Source organism: Castor canadensis, chromosome 4 (assembly GCF_047511655.1).
Source record: "Castor canadensis chromosome 4, mCasCan1.hap1v2, whole genome shotgun sequence".
Classification (NCBI taxonomy): domain Eukaryota; kingdom Metazoa; phylum Chordata; class Mammalia; order Rodentia; family Castoridae; genus Castor; species Castor canadensis.
Window position 1 is genome coordinate 151715308 of NC_133389.1, and position 22441 is coordinate 151737748.

The window sequence follows — 22441 nt, forward strand, 5'->3', positions numbered from 1 at the left end:
GAAGTTCTTACTATATATCAAATATCATATTTGAATTCACCATCTCCATCATTCTCCTTTATCTCCCCTCCCCCATTCCTGGAATAGTTTCAACTGGTATCATTATTCCATTTACTTACATGTGTACACAGTATTTGTACTACATTCACCCTCCCACACTCTTTCCCTACTTCTTCTCCCCATCCCACAAACACCAACCTCCCAACCCCCCGCAGGGTCAGCTGATGTTGAAAAAAAAAAATGACGTTTGTTTAAGAAAGCTACACAGGGAGTTTCCTTGTGACATTTCCATGTATGTATGTATTATAACCCGAATTGGTTAACAAGGCATATTTTGTTTAAAAAAATGAAAAACAGAAAACACGTTTTATAAAGTAAAACACGGTTTCAGAAATGCAGTACTGCTTTATTTAGGAAAGCTCTGAAACGTTCTCAAATTCAGTGACTTAGCGTTCATATTCCTACCACTGATTCATACAAGGTAAAGGAAAAAAATCTTGCCTAAAAGTCAAATAGGTAACTCTATGTAACTGCAATATCCTTTATAACCATACAATTTTCAAAAGAATATTTTTCAAATAATAACACAACAGCACTTTACAAGTTGCACACAGTATAATGTGTCAAACAAATAATGTTTTTAAATTGCAGCTGTTATTCCAGATGTCTGTAATCAGGGTACAATATTTAAAAATGTTGATTTTATGCAAGAGGACTGATTAAGACATGGAATCAGAAGAAATCCATGTTGCTGGTACCCACTGTGGCTCTTCTTGAGCATTTTGTATGGCAGACAACAAGCGGGCACATGCATCTTGCAAGTGGTCATTCACAATCACGTGATCAAAAAATTGGCCAAACTGAGTCTCCATTTTTTGAGCTAAATCTTCCATTTCTTGAAGGTCTTCATCCTTCATGAGAAAGAAAATGTATGGGTTGCACAAACTTAATGAGACAAAGAAATGACACGCAGTTTGTTGTGCGGTCATATCCAGTTGTGAAGCTATTTATAAAAAATATTAGGTAAAATAAATGTCCCCCTTTTTTTGTTTTTCAGGTTTGTGTGTGTGTGTGTGTGTGTGTTGTTGTTGTTGTTGTTTTGAGACAGTTTCTCTATGTAGCCCAAGCTGGAATTTGTGATTCCTCCTGCCTCAGCCTCTGACTGCTGGGGTTACAGGTGTGTACCACAAAGCCCAGGTAACTGGCATCTATTTTAAACTACAAAACTTATATTTCAGCCTTTAGTCTTTTTCTCAATGTCTCTCTGGTCAATTTTGTAAAGTTTAGTAATAATTTGTAGATAGATTACTCCCCTCTACTTCCCAGGATTGTACTCCATAATCTATACACTTGAGGCTCTCAACGATATACAGCATAAAATCAAAGAAAAATTACCATTTTAAATAAAACTTAAACATAAATTTCAAATGAGCATTATTCTGATTAAGAATGACATTATTTTGCAGACACAAAATGGTCACCTTTAACATGAGGATGGTATGACCTAGTTCTATTGATCTAGGCATACCGAAATTATCCTTGGCTTTATGATGACTTTACCTATAACATCTGCTCTACTGCTGTGAATTGTACATTCAGAGAAGGTCATGTGGCCTTCACTTGTCACTAGTGCATTAAATCATTGCTATTGTCTTATTTGTCCATGATGATTATAAGTACTTGTTTCCAATGCAATCTTAAACACATATAAATTCAAGCATTGAAAACTTGTGACAATACTCCTTTACAGGGTGACCATATACATGATCCAGAAATTATTAATTTGCTTAGACTTCCACAAAAGTAAGAACACAATTTTAAATACCCCAGAGACTCAGAGAATACATCCATGGAACCCACTATCCAAAAGGCAAACAGGAGAAGCAGACTTTCATAGTTACTGAATAAACATGAAGATAAAGGTAGCAAGAGATAAAGGATAATATAAAGACATCTCATTCTTGCTTTGGCAACACATGATAATATTGGAACAGTGTGGAGGTTAACAGTGGACCCTGTGCAAGGATGGCATGCAAATTTGTGAAGCAAAATTTCAATTTGCAACATGAAATCTGGTTATTGGTTTCACAACAATGTAAATATACTCAACATTATTGACCTGTGCACTTAAAAATGATTAAGATGGTAGGTTTTACATTATGTTCTTCTACACACACACCCCCACATGCACAAAAAAGTGGCTGTAATATCTGGGTCTGGGTGATGATTATCTTGGCACATACATATAAAAATTCACTGAGCTGTACACTTAAGATTTATATGCCTTACAGAGTCATGTTATGATTCAAAATACCTAAAGTGAATTTAATGTAAACACACACACAGGAAAAAAAATCTCCTAGAATGAATTCACTTACCCATTCTAGCTTGGCTCCTCTATTGTTATCATTATCAGTAATAAACATTTTTGTGAGATATCTTATATTACAAGTGAGATATATTCACTAGAGTATTTTAAATGTTCAAGTAAAAATAAGGAATCTTTAAAATACAAATAGGTTCATACAACCAATTTTTGTTTGGCTTTGCAAACTTGACTTGAGGATTTTTATTTTTAAAATAGACCCCTCACCCCCAAAAAAAGAAAAAATTAAACATCATAACATCTATTAAGCTTTTTAAATGTATATAAGTGATGACCAGCAAAAAATAATAAATTATGAGCAGATTACTCATCATAAAGAAAAATTGCATTCTCTAAGGATCGTGTGAAAATAGTACAGTGAATTTTGGTTTCTTTAATCAAACCACTGTATTGAGGGACTCCTGGTGAGAGGGTCAAAGAAGTGATGAGAAGGACAGTGAGATCTAAGGTTCTCAGCCCAACCCCACCTGACCTCAGTTTCCCCAGCTGGGCATCCCTGAAAGTACTACAATGATTTTTTTTTTTACTTGATCTACCTTGAACTTCATGTCCACAAAGTATTCAGTGAGAATCTTGGCATTTTTCCGAGATTGTTTCATACAACTCATGTTAGATGGCTTTATAAATATGACATAGGGCTTCAGTTCATGAGTTCGGACCACCTGAATATCCTACACAGAAAAATTGAATGCACATTTAAAAACAGAAGTAGTAACTTCCTAGAGTCACCATGAATATTCTCAAAATTTCTAAGACCAAAATAAGTAATTATGTTTAGCTAGAGTATAGGCCTCATGTGTGCTCCCCCACCGCCCCCCACAGTCCTCAATTCTGAAAGAATAAACCTTTTAATAATAAAAAAGTAGGTTCTTGAATAAAAACTAAGGTCAAATCCTGGCTCTTCCTCTTTCTAGCTATGACTAGCTATTAAAATCTTACTAGTTGAGTGAGTTCTATACATGATAGAATCTTACTTACTGAGAGTACAATCCTATACATGATTTCATATGACAAAAGCAAAGATAGAAACTCAAGATGGACAGACTCTGTTGCACTCTCACTTCCCTTTCCTTCTGCCATCACCTCACATTGGGTACCTCTGCCATTTTCACATCAGCTTTGACCAAGGAAAAACAAATCTCTCTTCTCCTAATTCTCTTTATCACACAAACTATATTTTTAAGTGAATAAAGAAAATACAAGGCTCAGTACCAGTGGCTTATACCTGTAATCCTAGCTACTCAGGAGGCAGAGATCAGGCAAATAGTTTTTGAGGCCATATCTTGAAAATAATATAAAACAGGGCAGGTGGAGTGTCTCAAGAGGTAGAGTGTCCATCTGACAAGTGCAAAGCCCTGAGCTCAAACCCCAGTACTGCAAAAACGAAATAGATAGATGATAGATAGATAGATAGATGATAGACAGATAGATAGATAATTGATGATAGGTAGGTAGATAGATAGATGATAGATAGATAGATAGATAGATAGATAGATAGATAGATAGATAGATAATAAAAACCAGGTCTACACATTGCATGTTCTTGACCTTACTTTAACTTGTTCACCCCTGCTTGGTTCTACATATGGTCTCAGGTAAGTAACACAGACATAACATGGGAACTTCATCTTCTTGTGGAAAACAATGTAGTATTCCCTCCACAAGAAGTTACCTTGACATGTTTGCAATCAAGGTCAAGAGGAAAGATTCTAACTTTTCTTTATGGCCACCCCCTAGTTCTGTTTTTGTATCTGCAAAATAACTGAAAACAAGATGCTAGCAATTGACACTTCAAGTCACAACCTGGCCCTTAGATATGAGAAGGGGTCTTATTCTTTAAAAGCTAACAGAATAGAATGTCTTAAGCTATAGCCTGCAGCATGTGACAACATAGGATGGCATGCATTCAAGACTTTGGAGAGATGAGAAATATTCCACCCTGGACCTACCTGGGGCTCCAAGTCCATGATGCAGATCTTTCCTTCATCAAGGACTGCATGAACAGCATCCACACTAGTGCCGTACAGATGGCCTTTATACTCACCATATTCCAGCATCCTGCATGGGTAGGGCAAAGGAAGTGAGAACTCTTTCTACAAGAAAAATATTAGTTGTAGTAACATGAAGATAAACTCCAATAGAATTGAATATAAGTATGTAGACTTTGCTAGTACAAAAAGAACTAGTGATTATTCAGCAAGAGAAAAAAAAATATTCAGAGACCTAAGACTTTTCTACTTCTTCAAATCCTCTTAAACTTGCAACTCAGTTCTGCAACTTTGCAAACCCAATGAGTTGGTGTACTAATACACTGACATACCTTTTCTTACTTAACTCTTCAGAAACGAGGAATTTACCCTAGGAGCTTCGGATAATGCATAAAAATGGAGATTCTATTTTGAATGTCAACCAGAGACAAAAATTGTCTTCTAAACCTTACCTGTGACTATGTATGAGGCTTTCAAATGTTTCCTTCGACACATAGTGATACTCACGCCCATTCATTTCATAACTCTTTGGGGAACGAGTAGTATCTATCAAAAAAGGGAGTGAAAGATTCAGAATCTTCAAGATACTTTGATTTGTTACCAATACACATTTGGATAAAGACTTCCTATCAAAACAAATAAATGAATACACAAACAGGTAAATAAAATGCTAGAACCAAAAGGGAGGAACCCTGAATTAACAATAAGTAGAAGTTCTCAGATCAAAATCAACCCACCTATAAACCTTTATTAATTTCTCATAGTGTGGAAAAGAACGTGTCAGGTATTACACCAGGATGTGAAACCCCTAAAGGAATACTTGCTATTACTTCAAAACAGGCAACAATGAGTTATATGTGAACCCTAACATGCCTATATGCTCACTTGTAGCAATGCCTACAATATCTTTTGTTTGATAGTGCATCTCAGATGATTTCATCTCATCCCCCACATTCCTAGCTAGGTGAAATAATGTTAGCTATAGTTTACTGATAAGTAACTGAAGCTTTTGGAGAGTAACTAACTTGCTCACATTCATAAGACTAATGAAAAGTGAAGCTGAAACTGGAACCTAGGAGTTCTGCCTCCTTCTAGACTAATATTTCCCACTACACCAAATCTGATTGAACCAGAGAAAGCCCATGATATTCTGCAGTCTTGCCCACCAGCATTAACATCCAAGTGGGTGTGGCAATTAGTTTTGGAGACTATTAAAATTTGGCCAATTCAGACCATTGTCCAAGTCTGAATTTAATCTGTTTCTTTAATGTGGCCATCTTGATTAAAGATTACTTAAATATTACCTGAGAATATACAAGTTCATCAAATACCTGAAAGTGGTTTAGTCTGGTCATCTATTTTTTCAACTAACACATACTGAGTGCCTTCTTTGTTCCAGGGATCATGTTAGTTTCTTAGAACTCAAAGAATAATAATATACAGTTCTAACTCTGTACTCTACATGCTGCAAAGCTAGTCCCTTATTCTCTGCTACAACAAACTACCCTTATTCATTTAAAAAAATTCTTTTTTTGTTTTTCACAAAATTTAAGTATGAAATAGATCAACACCTGATGATACCAACAAATGGAAATGACTAAGTAGGAGCCTAAAATGGGCCCCAAATGATCAAAGAGTCTTCATGGGGCTCAAATAGCAAATGTCATCTTAGGGTCATTTTTATTTTTTCTTTATTAAAGCCTCTATTCATATCCTAAGAGTTCCTACAGTTTTGTCCCTTCTCTTAAAAGAGGTGGGGGTGTACCTAGTAAAAACAGCCTAAAGCTCCCAAATGATAGTGAATTATGTTAACATAAACCTGAAATGATCCCTTCTCCTTTACTTCTGTTGGACTGATATTTTATAAGGTAGGTTAAAGTCTGAAAATTGGTGCATAACCCAAAGTATCCATGTTAAGCTTAAAATTCTTCACTTCCCCAGAACCAAAAAAAAAAAAAGCAAAATCTTAACTGACTGAAGCAAAACCTGCATTTTTAAACCCTGGGTGAGGTGATTCAGGCCTTTAAACCCAGCACTGGGGAGGCCAAGGCAGGAGAATCATGAGTTCAAGGCCTCCCTGAGTTACATAGAGCAATCTTGTCTCAAAAAACCAAGGGTGGGGAAGGTAGCTCTGTGGCAGGCACTTGTCTAGCATGCACAAGTCCCTGGATTCAAAATCCCCCGCACCACAAAACAGACTACTTGATTTGAAAAGCAAAACTGGACAATTTTTTCTCTGTTTGAATGATGGCTATCTGTGCCCCTTAAAATTGTTCTATGTTCTGTAGGTATTTACTTACATCAAGACTACTGAAAAATGATTATTTCTTATATAGTTTTTATCTTTGAAATTAACACCCATTCTTCCATATGTAATCAGCACTTTGGAAAGTACAGCCCGTGGGATGGGGTGATAAAGCCACACTGTTGGACTCCCATTGGCTTCTTTAAGACATGGCTTTCTTGAATTAACTTAGAAGGTAACACACATGCACAGGAAATCAATGTGAGTCAACTCCCTGTATAGCTATCCTTATCTCAACTAGCAAAAACCCTTGGTCCTTCCTATTATTGCTTATACTCTCTCTTCAACAAAATTAGAGATAAGGGCAAAATAGTTTCTGCCAGCTAGTGAGGGGGTAAGGGGGGTAAGGGAGGGGGCAGGGGGGAAAGGAAGGGGGTGGGGGGGAAGGGGGCAGAAATGACCCAAACATTGTATGCATATATGAATGAAATAAAATTAAAAAAAAAAAGACAAGGCCTCCTCTTGCCCTTAGATAAAAATCTAGCAATTTCCATGAATCTTTGATCATTTTTAGATTTAACTTTGTAAAATCTACCATCATTCAGACTTAAGTAAGTAATTAAAATTCTATTCCCATGTAATAATCAGAATTATGAACTGCCTTTATATTTTGGGCTTCTCTTCTACAGGTGCTCAGACTTGCTGTACACAGGGAAGCCTACAATTAGAGAAGCTAGAGGTTGGGAGAGGGAATATAATTCACTTCTTGTTCCTTTCATCCATTCCTACTGCTCCTTTATCAGTTTTGTCTCCCCAAGGCTAGAGTACAGGGGAAAGAAGAAAGCAGGGCAGAAAAGTTCTGACTTGGTCGATACCTAGGAGACTGTTGCCTTCTTTAGATTTAAGAGATGTTCAAATCTGGCTTTCTCTCCTAAATGATAGGTTTTTGGTTTTGTTGTTGTTATTTATCTGTTTTAGGTGGTACTGGGGGTTGAACTCAGGGCCTTGAGTTTGTTAGGTAGGCACTCTACCACTTGAGCCACATCCTAGTCCTTTGTGCATCTGTGTGCTTTGTGTGCTTTGTGTGTGTGTGTGTGTGTGTGTGTGTGTGTGTGTGTGTGTGTGTTGTTTTGTTTTTGGTATGACTGGAGTTTGAACTCACAGCTTCATGCTTGCAAAGTAGGCACTTGAAAAGCAGGCACTCTACCAATTGAGCAATACCTCTGGGCCTCCTTGGTTATTTTTGAGATTTTGTGCTTCTCCCAATAGTTAAGATGATAATCACACACCTCCATGCCCAGCCATTTGTTGAGATGGGATTTCATGAAGTTTTTTTTGCCTCAGTTGGCCTAGACCTGTGACTTTCCTGATTTTTGCCTCCCAAGTAGCTAGGATTACAGGCTTGAGCCACTGTGCCTGGCCTACATTGGGTTATTTTGCAAACACTGAACCATTTGCAAGTACTGAACCACCACCACCACCAACTGGTTCTCTCTAATCCAGTCTCTATTCCGGTAGACCTTTATGATTCCTTCCATACCCAGATGTACTTTGGGGTCCACTTTGGTCTCTTTCTACTGAGGCTTCATCTTGGGCAGGTGCTAAAATAACCCCAGGCTGACTTTCTCCCACACAATCTGCCCAGATTTGGTCCTGGGGAGACATGGAAATTGCTTGCTGTGACAGACTCCACAAGAGCAGCTACTTTCCAAACTTCACAGAAACTCTTGCTCTCTAAATTTTTCTGGTATAATGTTGACATCAGTCTTCTGTGTCCCCCAAATGCAGGGAGCACACATGAAGCTCTCTAGTTTCTCAAAGTTGCTCCGTCTTGCCTTGAAGAGACGGCAAAGCACCCATGCCCACATGCTCTTCCCACCCCATTGGCTCAGAAGTCATCCCACAGCATGGCTTCCTCCAATAAAAACCTCCTTGAAAATCCTCTTTTAATCTCACTTTCATACCCCTGATGTGAGAGAGGACCTTAACTGGTTCCCGAATTTTCTTCATTTAAATATTTTTATCTTAGTGCCTCATTCAAAACTTGAACCCTTTTTACACATTCTTAGAGACTATGCTTTATTATAAACCTTCCATCTTCTTGAAATCAAGAATTCTATCTTAAGTCCTTATCTCCTTTTCTTTCTTTTTTTTTTTCATTTTTCTTTTATTATTCATATGTGCATACAAGGCTTGGTTCATTTCTCCCCCATGCCCCCACCCCCTCCCTTACCACCCACTCCACGCCCTCCCGCTCCCCCCCCCCTCAATACCCAGCAGAAACTATTTTGCCCTTATCTCTAATTTTGTTGTAGAGAGAGTATAAGCAATAATAGGAAGGAACAAGGGTTTTTGCTGGTTGAGATAAGGATAGCTATACAGGGCATTGACTCACATTGATTTCCTGTGCGTGGGTGTTACCTTCTAGGTTAATTCTTTTTGATCTAACCTTTTCTCTAGTTCCTGGTCCCCTTTTCCTATTGGCCTCAGTTGCTTTAAGGTATCTGCTTTAGTTTCTCTGCATTAAGGGCAACAAATACTAGCTAGTTTTTTTGGTGTCTTACCTATCCTCACCCCTCCCTTGTGTGCTCTCGCTTTTATCATGTGCTCATAGTCCAATCCCCTTGTTGTGTTTGCCCTTGATCTAATGTCCACATATGAGGGAGAACATACGACTTTTGGTCTTTTGGGCCAGGCTAACCTCACTCAGAATGATGTTCTCCAATTCCATCCATTTACCAGCGAATGATAACATTTCATTCTTCATGGCTGCATAAAATTCCATTGTGTATAGATACCACATTTTCTTAATCCATTCGTCAGTGCTGGGGCATCTTGGCTGTTTCCATAACTTGGCTATTGTGAATAGTGCCGCAATAAACATGGATGTGCAGGTGCCTCTGGAGTAACAGTCTTTTGGGTATATCCCCAAGAGTGGTATTGCTGGATCAAATGGTAGATCGATGTCCATCTTTTTAAGTAGCCTCCAAATTTTTTTCCAGAGTAGTTGTACTAGTCTACATTCCCACCAACAGTGTAAGAGGGTTCCTTTTTCCCCGCATCCTCGCCAACACCTGTTGTTGGTGGTGTTGCTGATGATGGCTATTCTAACAGGGGTGAGGTGGAATCTTAGTGTGGTTTTAATTTGCATTTCCTTTATTGCTAGAGATGGTGAGCATTTTTTCATGAGTTTTCTGGCCATTTGAATTTCTTCTTTTGAGAAAGTTCTGTTTAGTTCACATGCCCATTTCTTTATTGGTTCATTAGTTTTGGGAGAATTTAGTTTTTTAAGTTCCCTGTATATTCTAGTTATCAGTCCTTTGTCTGATGTATAATTGGCAAATATTTTCTCCCACTCTGTGGGTGTTCTCTTCAGTTTAGAGACCATTTCTTTTGATGAACAGAAGCTTTTTAGTTTTATGAGGTCCCATTTATCTATGCTATCTCTTAGTTGCTGTGCTGCTGGGGTTTTGTTGAGAAAGTTCTTACCTATACCTACTAACTCCAGAGTATTTCCTACTCTTTCTTGTATCAACTTAAGAGTTTGGGGCCTGATATTATCTCCTTGATCCATTTTGAGTTAATCTTGGTATAGGGTGATATACATGGATCTAGTTTCAGTTTTTTGCAGACTGCCAACCAGTTTTCCCAGTAGTTTTTGTTGAAGAGGCTGCTATTTCTCCATTGTATATTTTTAGCTCCTTTGTCAAAGATAAGTTGCTCATAGTTGTGTGGCTTCATATCTGGATCCTCTATTCTGTTCCACTGGTCTTCATGTCTGTTTTTGTGCCAGTACCATGCTGTTTTTATTGTTATTGCTTTGTAATATAGTTTGAAGTCAGGTATTGTGATACCTCCTGCATTGTTCTTTTGACTAAGTATTGCCTTGGCTATTCGTGGCCTCTTGTGTTTCCATATAAATTTCACAGTAGATTTTTCAATCTCTTTAATGAATGTCATTGGAATTTTGATGGGAATTGCATTAAACATGTAGATTACTTTGGGGAGTATCGACATTTTTACTATGTTGATTCTACCAATCCATGAGCATGGGAGATCTCTCCACTTTCTATAGTCTTCCTCAATCTCTTTCTTCAGAAGTGTATAGTTTTCCTTGTAGAGGTCTTTCACATCTTTTGTTAGATTTACACCTAGGTATTTGATTTTGTTTGAGGCTATTGTAAATGGAATTGTTTTCATACATTCTTTTTCCGTTTGCTCATTGTCAGTGTATAGAAATGCTAATGATTTTTCTATGTTGATTTTATATCCTGCTACCTTGCTATAGCTATTGATGATGTCTAGAAGCTTCTGAGTAGAGTTTTTTGGGTCTTTAAGGTATAGGATCATGTCGTCTGCAAATAGGGATATTTTGACAGTTTCTTTACCTATTTGTATTCCTTTTATTCCTTCTTCTTGCCTAATTGCTCTGGCTAGGAATTCCAGTACTATGTTGAATAGGAGTGGAGATAGTGGGCATCCTTGTCTGGTTCCTGATTTTAGAGGGAATGGTTTTAATTTTTCTCCATTAAGTATAATGCTGGCTGTAGGTTTGTCATATATAGCTTTTATAAGGTTGAGGAACTTTCCTTCTATTCCTAGTTTTCTTAGAGCTTTTATCATGAAATGATGTTGGATCTTATCAAAGGCTTTTTCTGCATCTATTGAGATGATCAAGTGGTTTTTGTCTTTGCTTCTGTTAATGTGGTTTATTACGTTTATTGATTTTCGTATGTTGAACCACCCCTGCATCCCTGGGATGAAGCCTACCTGGTCGTAGTGAATAATCTTTTTGATGTGTTGCTGAATTCGATTTGCCATTATTTTGTTGAGGATTTTTGCATCAATGTTCATTAAGGACATTGGCCTATAGCTCTCCTTTTTGGAGGTGTCTTTGCCTGGTTTTGGGATAAGTGTAATACTGGCTTCATAAAATGTATTTGGCAGTTTTCCTTCCCTTTCTATTTCGTGGAACAGTTTAAGGAGGGTTGGTATCAGTTCTTCTTTAAAGGTCTGATAGAATTCAGCAGAGAATCCATCAGGTCCTGGACTTTTCTTTTTGGGGAGACTCTTGATTGCTGCTTCAATTTCATTTTGTGTTATAGGTCTATTCAGGTGATTAATTTCCTCTTGGTTCACTTTTGGATGATCATATGTATCTAGAAATCTGTCCATTTCTTTTAGATTTTCAAATTTATTTGAATATAGGTTCTCAAAGTAGTCTCTGATGATTTCCTGGACTTCCATGGTGTTTGTTGTTATCTCCCCTTTTGCATTCCTGATTCTACTAATTTGGGTTTTTTCTCTCCTCATTTTAGTCAGGTTTGCCAGGGGTCTGTCGATCTTGTTTATTTTTTCAAAGAACCAACTTTTTGTTTCATTAATTCTTTGTATGGTTTTTTTGGTTTCTATTTCGTTGATTTCAGCTCTTATTTTTATTATTTCTCTCCTTCTATTTGTTTTGGGATTTTCTTGTTCTTGTTTTTCTAGGAGTTTGAGATGTATCATTAGGTCATTGATTTGGGATCTTTCAATCTTTTTAATATATGCACTCATGGCTATAAACTTTCCTCTCAAGACTGCCTTAGCTGTGTCCCATAGGTTCCGGTAGGTTGTGTTTTCATTTTCATTGACTTCCAGGAACTTTTTAATTTCCTCTTTTATTGCATCGATGATCCATTCTTCATTAAGTAATGAGTTATTTAGTTTCCAGCTGTTTGCATGTTTTTTGTCTTTACTTTTGTTGTTGAGTTCTACTTTTACTGCATTGTGGTCAGATAGTATGCATGGTATAATTTCTATTTTCTTATATTTGCTGAGGCTTGCTTTGTGCCCTAGGATATGATCTATTTTGGAGAAGGTTCCATGGGCTGCTGAGAAGAATGTATATTGTGTAGAGGTTGGATGAAATGTTCTGTAGACATCTACTAGGTCCATTTGATCTATTGCATATTTTAGATCTTGGATTTCTTTATTGAGTTTTTGTTTGGATGACCTATCTATTGATGATAATGGAGTGTTAAAGTCTCCCACAACCACTGTGTTGGCGTTTATGTATGCTTTTAGGTCTTTCAGGGTATGTTTGATGAAATTGGGTGTGTTGACATTGGGTGCGTACAGGTTGATGATTATTATTTCCTTTTGGTCTATTTCCCCTTTTATTAGTATGGAATGTCCTTCTTTATCTCGTTTGATCAATGTAGCTTTGAAGTCTACTTTGTCAGAGATAAGTATTGCTACTCCTGCTTGTTTTCGGGGGCCATTGGCTTGGTAAATCTTCTTCCAGCCTTTCATCCTAAGCATATGCTTATTTCTGTCAGTGAGATGAGTCTCCTGTAAGCAACAAATTGTTGGATCTTTTTTTTAATCCATTTTGTCAAATGGTGTCTTTTGATGGGTGAATTAAGTCCATTAACATTAAGTGTTAGTACTGATAGGTATGTGGTGATTCCTGCCATTTAGTTATCTTAGTTGTTTGAAGGTTTGATTGTGTGTACCTAACTTGATGTTACTCTCTACTGTCTTGCTTTTTCTTATCCTGTGGTTTGGTGCTGCCTGCCTTTTCATGGTTAAGTTGGGTGTCACTTTCTGTGTGCAGGATCCCTTGCAGAATCTTTTGTAATGGTGGCTTTGTGGTCACATATTGTTTTAGTTTCTGCTTATCATGGAAGACTTTTATTGCTCCATCTATTTTGAATGATAGCTTTGCTGGGTAGAGTATCCTGGGGTTGAAGTTATTTTCATTCAGTGCCCGGAAGATCTCACCCCACGCTCTTCTTGCTTTTAATGTTTCTGTTGAGAAGTCTGCTGTGATTTTGATGGGTTTACCTTTGTATGTTACTTGTTTTTTCTCTCTTACAGCCTTCAATATTCTTTCCTTAGTTTCTGAACTTGTTGTTTTAATGATGATATGTCGTGGAGTAGTTCTATTTTGATCTGGTCTGTTTGGTGTCCTGGAGGCCTCTTGCATTTGTATGGGAATATCTTTCTCTAGATTTGGGAAATTTTCCGTTATTATTTTGTTGAATAGATTACGCATTCCCTTCGCTTGCACCTCTTCTCCTTCTTCAATGCCCATGATTCTCAAGTTTGGTCTTTTGATGGAGTCAGTGAGTTCTTGCATTTTCTTTTCACAGGTCTTGAGTTGTTTAATTAATAGTTCTTCAGTTTTTCCTTTAATTACCATTTCATCTTCAAGTTCTGAGATTCTGTCTTCTGTTTGTTCTATTCTGCTGGATTGGCCTTTCATTTTGTTTTGCAGTTCTGTTTCGTTCTTTTTTCTGAGGTTTTCCATATCCTGGCAGTTTTCTTCTTTATTGTTGTCTATTTTCGTCCTGAGTTCATTTATCCATTTATTCATTGTGTTCTCTCTTTCACTTTGGTGTTTATACAGTGCTTCTATGGTTTCCTTTATTTCTTCTTTTGCTTTTTCAAATTCTCTATTTTTATTGTCTTGGAATTTCTTGAGTGTCTCCTGTACATTTTTGTTGACCCTATCCAGTATCATCTCTATAAAATTCTCATTGAGTACTTGTAGTATGTCTTCTTTTAAATTATTCTTGTGGGCTTCATTGGGTCCTTTGGCATAGTTTATCTTCATTTTGTTGGAGTCTGGATCTGAGTTTCTGTTCTCTTCATTCCCCTCTGGTTCCTGTACTAATTTTTTGCTGCGGGGAAACTGGTTTCCTTGTTTTTTCTGTCTTCCTGTCATTGTCCTTGGTGTTGTTACTGTCCCTGTACTGTGTGTAATTAAGTATTTTCTAGCTTGTAATAATAACAATGGTAATATTGAGAATGGAAGAGTGAGCTGAGATGGAAAGCAAGAAGTTAAAGAAAAGGGGAAAACAAATATACAGACAAGAGGGAGAAAGCAGAACAAGGTATCAGACAAGAGAGTTCAAAGTATAAACAGGGAGTGTTAGTGTACTAATCGACAGTAAGCTGAACAGACAATAGAGAGACAGAGAGAGGATTGAAAATCAAAGATAAAAAAAATAAAAAATAAGTATATGAAAGTAATATCTATATATAAAAATGAATTAAAATAAAATGGAAAATAGAAAATTAAAAAAAAATAAACCAAAAAACTTCCAAGTTTATATGCAATGCAATTTCAGTCTTAATAATTTGGATGTCCGTCTCAATCTCCAGTCCTGGAGTTGGTGCCTCAGATGTTGTTCTGTAGTTGTCTCATCAAAGGGGATGCATAAAGTAGAACAAAACTACACTCACACACACACACAGAAGAAAAAATAAATAAATAAATAAAAAAAAGCCCCACCAAGTCCCCAGTTCAAATGCAATACAGTTTCAGTAAGTTTTTCGGCTTGCAGGTGTAATTCGGTTGTTCTCTCATCAAAGGTAGGGAGAAAAAGAAAAAAAAAGAGTCTAGAGACAGTTCTGAGAGTGGTATCTGCAACTGTGGCTTGCCTGCCTGCTGCTCTCAGCCTGTAGCTGGCGGCGTTATTTATGCAGATCTCTGGGGTGTGCTAGCACTCACCTGGTCCCACAGGCTTTATTTGCTCAGAGTTCTCCTGTGCGGGGGCCTCTGCTACAGGCTTTCCCCTTTCCAAGCACTGGGAAAGGTGACACTGCCCCGTGTTGTCAGGCCTGCGTGTTTATTTACAGTTCACGTGGGAAGTGGGTCTTCCCTCCTCTCACAAGCGTCCCCGCTCCTGGTTGCTGGGCGTGCCCCGCTCCCGCCAGAGCCTCTCTGGCCCGCCCGGCTTGTTTATTTACAGTCCCGGGAAGGATTCCCTTCCCCCAATCTTCAGCGCTCAGGGCGCCCCACCCTCTTTCCAGCGTGTCTTAACTGTTCTTATTGCTTATTACTCAGTTTCTCTTTTTTTCCCAAGTGCAGGTCAGTCTGTCCAGGGGGCTATGCTGCTCTGGCCCAGGCTTGTATGTGGGGCTACTGTGGTACCGTGAAGCTCACCTGGTCCGTGTCTTCCCAAGCCGTATGGGCGCCGGCCACTGGCGGCCCCAGGGGCCCTCCTCTGTTCTCCGTTTAACGTGAAGTGGAGATTCTCTGCGCCGGCTGGAGATGTGGAGGAGTCAAAGTTATGCCTTTTCTCGGTGATTATGCCTGCAAAGTGTGTCTCCAGCGTCTCTCCAAGATTTCACTATAGGAGGGTCGCTTTCTGCTTCCTACCTCTAGCCGCCACCTTAATTTCCTTCCTCCTTTTCTTTTTTAACAATAAAGCAAGTTTTTTTTAGAGTGATTTTAAAGGGTTTTTTTTTTGAAGGATGAGTTCCAGTATAAAATAAATAATAATATATTTTTAGAGTTGCTAATCTCCAATGTCTTAGAGTTTAAACACACACACACACACACACACACCTCTAAATGGGTAAAGTGAACATAGAGGCAAGTTTGGAAGATTATGTTTTAGGAGTTGGTAGTGGTGAGCATGGAGTAGGGCGATAAAGGGGCCATGGGTAAAGGGACATAAGAAAATAGGATTTTAGGACTGGCGGCATGGCTCAAGTGGGAGAGCACCTGTTTAGCAAGTGCAAGGCCCTGAGTTCAAACCACAGTATAGTGACAAAAAGAAAATTTTACTATAAAAATCATCAGGGAGAGCTAGGAGGCAAGGCTCTATAATCCCACCTATGTGGGAACCCATAGATAGGAGGATTGTGATCCAGTCCAGCCTAGCAGAAAACTTGAGACCCTAACTGAAAAACAACTAAAGCAAAAAAGAGCTAAAGTAGTAGAGCCCCTGCCTGGGAAGGACAAGGCCCTGCGTTCAAACACCAGTACTCAAAATAAAGAAGGCCCACAAAAGTTTATATGAAATTGTATATGCAAGGGGATTCCAAGATGGCGGCTAGAAGGAGGAAGCAGAAAGAGAGCCTCCTATGGTGAAATCTTGGAGAGATGCTGGAGACACACTTTGCAGGCAAAATCACTGAGAAGAGGCAAAACTTTGACCCCGCCACACCTCCAGCTGGCGCAGAGAATCTCCCCTTCACGTTAAACAGAGAAACAAGGAGGGCCCCCGGGCCGCCAGTCGCCCGTGCCCAGACAGCTTGGGAAGACGCGGACCAGGTGAGCTTCACAGTACCGCAGTATTCCCACAGACAACCCTGAACCAGAGCAGCATAGCCCCCTGGACAGACTGACCTCCACCCGGGGAAAAAAGAGAAACTGAGTAATAAGCAATAAGAAAAATAAAGACATGCGGGAAAGAGGGTGGGGCCCACTGAGTGCCAAAGATTGGGGGAAGGGAATCCTTCCCGGAACTGTAAATAAACAAGCCGGGCGGGCAGGAGAGGCTCCGGAGGGAGCAGGGGTGCGTGCCCAGCACCAGGAGCGGGAAAGCTTGTGAGAGTGGCGAAGGGCGGAAAACTACACAGGAGAGGAGGAAAGACCCACTTCCCACGTGAGCTGTAAACAAACATGGCAGCTGGCAGGAGCAGCAGCACCACCCAGTAATCAGGAGCAGGAAAGCTTGTAAAAGTGGCAGTGGGAGGAAAACTGCACAGGAGAGGGGGGAAAACCCACTTTCCACATGAAATGTAAATAAACATGCAGGCCTGAGAACACGGGTGCAGTGTCACCTTCCCCAGTGTGGTTGGAAAGGGGAAAGCTTGTAGCAGAGGCTTATGCACAGGAGAACTCTGAGCAAACAAAGTCTGCAGGGCCAGGTGAGTGTTAAGCTCACCCCAGAGATCTGCATAAATAACATCTCCAACAACAGCAGGCTGACGGCAGCGAGCAGGCAAGCCACAGCCGCAGATACCATTCTCAGAACTGTCTACAGACTCTTTTTTTTTTTTCTCCTTTTCTCCCTACCTTTGATGAGAGAACAACCGAATTACACCTGCATGATGAAAAACTTACTGAAACTGTATTGCATTTGAACTTGGGACACTTGGTGGGTTTTGTGTGTGTGTGTGTGTGTGTGTGTGTGTGTGTGTGTGTGTGTGTGTGTGTAGTTTTGTTCTACTTTATGAGTCCCCTTTGATGAGACAACTACAGAACAACATCTGAGGCACCATCTCCAGGATTGGAGACTGAGACAGACACCCAAATTATTAAGACTGAAACTTCATTGCATTTGAACTTGGAGGTTTTTTGTTTTTTTGTTTTTTTGGGTTTTTTAAAAATTTTCTATTTTTCATTTCATTTTATTTTATTTTTATATATAGATATTTCTTTCATTTACTTATTTTTTATTTTTATTCTTATCTTTACTTTTTTTATTTTTTATTTTCAATCCTCTCTCTCTCTCTCTAATGTCTGTTCAGCTTACTGTCGATTAGTACACTAACACTCCCTGTTTATACCTTTGAAACTTTCTTGTCTGAAACCTTGTTCTGCTTTCTTCCTCTTCTCTGTATATTTGTTTTTCCCTTTTCTTTAACTTCTTGCTTTCCATCTCCGCTCACCCTTCCATTTTAAATATTACCATTGTTATTATTACAAGCTAGAAAATACTTAATTGCACACAGTACAGGGACAGTAACAACACCAAAGGCAATGACAGGAAGACAGAAAAAACAGGGAAACCAGTTTCCCCACAGCAAAAAATTAGTACAGGAACCAGAGGGGAATGAAGAAAACAGATACTCAGATCCAGACTCCAACAAAATGAAGATAAACTATGCCAAAGAACCCAATGAAGCCCACAAGAATAATTTAAAAGAAGACATACTACAAGTACTCAATGAGAATTTTACAGAGATGATACTGGATAGGGTCAACCAAAATGTACAGGAGACACTCAAGAAATTCCAAGACAACAAAAATAGAGAATTTTAAAAAGCAAAAGAAGAAATAAAGGAAACCATAGAAGCACTGTATAAACACCAAAGTGAAACAGAGAACACGATGAATAAACAGATAAATGAACTCAGGACAAAAATAGACAACATTAAAGAGGAAACCAGCCAGGATATGGGAAACCTCAGAAAAAAGAACAAAACAGAACTGCAAAACAAAACGGAAGGCCAATCCAGCAGAATAGAACAAACAGAAGACAGAATCTCAGAACTTGAAGATGAAATGGTAATTAAAGGAAAAACCGAAGAACTATTAATTAAACAACTCAAGACCTGTGAAAAGAAAATGCAAGAACTCACCGACTCCATCAAAAGACCAAACTTGAGAATCATGGGCATCGAAGAAGGAGAAGAGGTGCAAGCGAAGGGAATGTGTAATCTATTCAACAAAATAATAACGGAAAATTTCCCAAATCTAGAGAAAGATATTCCCATACAGATGCAAGAGGACTCCAGCACACCAAACAGACCAGATCAAAATAGAACTACCCCACGACATATCATCATTAAAACAACAAGTTCAGAAACTAGGGAAAGAATATTGAAGGCTGTAAGAAAGAAAACACAAGTAACATACAAAGGTAAACCCATCAAAATCACAGCAGACTTCTCAACAGAAACATTAAAAGCAAGAAGAGCATGGGGTGAGATCTTCCGGGCACTGAATGAAATAACTTCAACCCCAGGATACTCTACCCAGCAAAGCTATCATTCAAAATAGATGGAGCAATAAAAGTCTTCCATGACAAGCAGAAACTAAAACAATATGTGACCACAAAGCAACAACTACAAAAGATTCTTCAAGGGATTCTGCACATAGAAAGTGAAACACAACTTAACCATGAAAAGACAGGCAGCACCAAACCACAGGAAAAGAAAAAACAAGAAGAGAGTAACATCAACTTAGATACACACAATCAAACCTTCAAACAACTAAGACAACTAAATGACAGGAATCACCACATACCTATCAGTATTAACGCTTAATGTTAACAGACTTAATTCACCCATTAACAGGCACTGCATGATGAAATGGATTAAAAGGGAAAATCCAACACTTTATTGCTTACAGGAGACCCATCTCACTGACAGAAATAAGCATAGGCTTAGGATGAAAGGCTGGAAGAAGATTTACCAGGCCAATGGCCCCCGAAAACAGGCAGGAATAGCAATACTTATCTCTGACAAAGTAGACTTCAAACCTACATTGATCAAACAAGATAAAGAAGGACATTTCATACTAATAAAAGGGGAAATAGACCAAAAGGAAATAATAATCATCAACCTGTATGCACCCAATGTCAATGCACCCAATTTCATCAAACATACCCTGAAAGACCTAAAAGCATATATAAACGCCAACACAGTGGTTGTGGGAGACTTTAACACCCCATTATCATCAATAGATGATAAAAACAAACAAAAAATCAATAAAGAAATCCAAGATTTAAAATATGCAAACAAAAAATCAATAAAGAAATCCAAGATCTAAAATATGCAATAGATCAAATGGACCTAGTTGATGTCTACAGAACATTTCATTCAACTTCTACACAATATACATTCTTCTCAGCAGCCCATGGAACCTTCTCCAAAATAGATCATATCCTAGGGCACAAAGCAAGCCTCAGCAAATATAAGAAAATAGAAATTATACCATGCATACTATCTGATCACAATGCAGTAAAAGTAGAACTCAACAACAAAAGTAAAGACAAAAAACATGCAAACAGCTGGAAACTAAATAACTCATTACTCAATGAACAATGGATCATCAATACAATAAAAGAGGAAATTAAAAAGTTCCTGGAAGTCAATGAAAATGAAAACACAACCTACTGGAACCTATGGGACACACAAAGGCAATCCTGAGAAGAAAGTTTATAGCCATGACTGCATGTATGAAAAAGACTGAAATATCCCAAATCAATGACCTAATGATACATCTCAAACTCCTAGAAAAACAAGAACAAGAAAATCCCAAAACAAATAGGAGAGAAATAATAAAAATAAAAGCTGAAATCAATGAAATAGAAACCAAAAAAACCATACAAAGAATCAATGAAACAAAAAGTTGGTTCTTTGAAAAAATAAACAAGATCGACAGACCCCTGGCAAACCTGACTAAAATGAGGAGAGAAAAAACCCAAATTAGTAGAATCAGGAATGCAAAAGGGGAGATAACAACAAACACCATGGAAGTCCAGGAAATCATCAGAGACTACCTTGAGAACCTATATTCAAATAACTTCAAAAATCTTAAAGAAATAGACAGATCTCTAGATACATATGATCATCCAAATCTGAACCAAGAGAATATTAATGAACTAAATAGATCTATAACACAAAATGAAATTGAAGCAGCAATCAAGAGTCTCCCCAAAAAGAAAAGTCTAGGACCTGATGGATTCTCTGCTGAATTCTATCAGACCTTTAAAGAAGAACTGATACCAAACCTCCAACTGTTCCACGAAATAGAAAGGGAAGGAAAACTGCCAAATACATTTTATGAAGCCAGTATTACACTTATCCCAAAACCAGGCAAAGACACCTCCAAAAAGGAGAGCTATAGGCCAATGTCCTTAATGAACATTGATGCAAAAATCCTCAACAAAATAATGGCAAACCGAATTTAACAACACATCAGAAAGATTATTCACCACAACCAAGTAGGTTTCATCCCAGGGACGCAGGGGTGGTTCAACATACGAAAATCAATAAATGTAATAAACCACATTAACAGAAGCAAAGACAAAAACCACATGATCATCTCAATAGAGGCAGAAAAAGCCTTTGATAAGATCCAACACCATTTCATGATAAAAGCTCTAAGAAAACTAGGAATAGAAGGAAAGTACCTCAACATTATAAAAGCTATATATGACAAACCTACAGCCAGCATTATACTTAATGGAGAAAAACTGAAACCATTCCCTCTAAAATCAGGAACCAGACAAGGATGCCCACTATCTCCACTCCTATTCAACATAGTACTGGAATTCCTAGCCAGAGCAATTAGGCAAGAAGAAGGAATAAAAGGAATACAAATAGGTAAAGAAACTGTCAAAATATCTTTATTTGCAGATGACATGATCCTATATCTTAAAGACCCAAAAACTCTACTCAGAAGCTTCTAGACATCATCAATAGCTATAGCAAGGTAGCAGGATATAAAATCAACATAGAAAAATCATTAGCATTTCTATACACTAACAATGAGCAAACTGAAAAAGAATGTATGAAAACAATTCCACTTACAATAGCCTCAAAAAAATCAAATACCTAGGTGTAAACCTAACAAAAGATGTGAATGACCTCTACAAGGAAAACTATAAACTTCTGAAGAAAGAGATTGAGGAAGACTATAGAAAGTGGAGAGATCTCCCATGCTCATGGATTGGTAGAATCAACATAGTAAAAATGTCTCTACTCCCAAAAGTAATCTACATGTTTAATGCAATTCCCATCAAAATTCCAATGACATTCATTAAAGAGATTGAAAAAACTACCGTTAAATTTATATGGAAACACAAGAGGCCACGAATAGCCAAGGCAGTACTCACTCAAAAGAACAATGCTGGAGGTATCACAATACCTGACTTCAAACTATATTACAAAGCAATAACAATAAAAACAGCATGGTACTGGCACAAAAACAGACATGAAGACCAGTGGAACAGAATAGAGGACCCAGATATGAAGCCACACAACTATAACCAACTTGTCTTTGACAAAGGCGCTAAAAATATACGATGGAGAAAAGACAGCCTCTTCAACAAAAACTGCTGGGAAAACTGGTTAGCAGTCTGCAAAAAACTGAAACTAGATCCATGTATATCACCCTATACCAATATTAACTCAAAATGGATCAAGGATCTTAATATCAGACCACAAACTCTAAAGTTGATATAGGAAAGAGTAGGAAATACTCTGGAGTTAGTAGGTATAGGTAAGAACTTTCTCAACAAAACCCCAGCAGCACAGCAACTAAGAGATAGCATAGATAAATGGGATCTCATAAAATTAAAAAGCTTC

The 22441-nt window shown here is 38.1% G+C and overlaps 1 protein-coding gene across 2 annotated transcripts in view; it reads right to left on the reverse strand.

The window, feature by feature from the left end:
- Window positions 1-457: 457 nt before the first annotated feature.
- The window catches only part of Mpp4 (MAGUK p55 scaffold protein 4), a 51618-nt gene continuing 29634 nt past the window's right edge, over window positions 458-22441 (reverse strand). For both annotated transcript variants that reach the window (XM_074071418.1, XM_074071417.1), the window contains 4 exons: window positions 4827-4920; window positions 4336-4444; window positions 2923-3057; window positions 458-911 (listed from right to left, as the gene is read on the reverse strand). In XM_074071418.1, the coding sequence (XP_073927519.1) occupies window positions 720-911; window positions 2923-3057; window positions 4336-4444; window positions 4827-4920 (530 nt within the window). In that variant the 3' untranslated portion in view covers window positions 458-719. The remainder of the gene's footprint in view (window positions 912-2922; window positions 3058-4335; window positions 4445-4826; window positions 4921-22441) is intronic.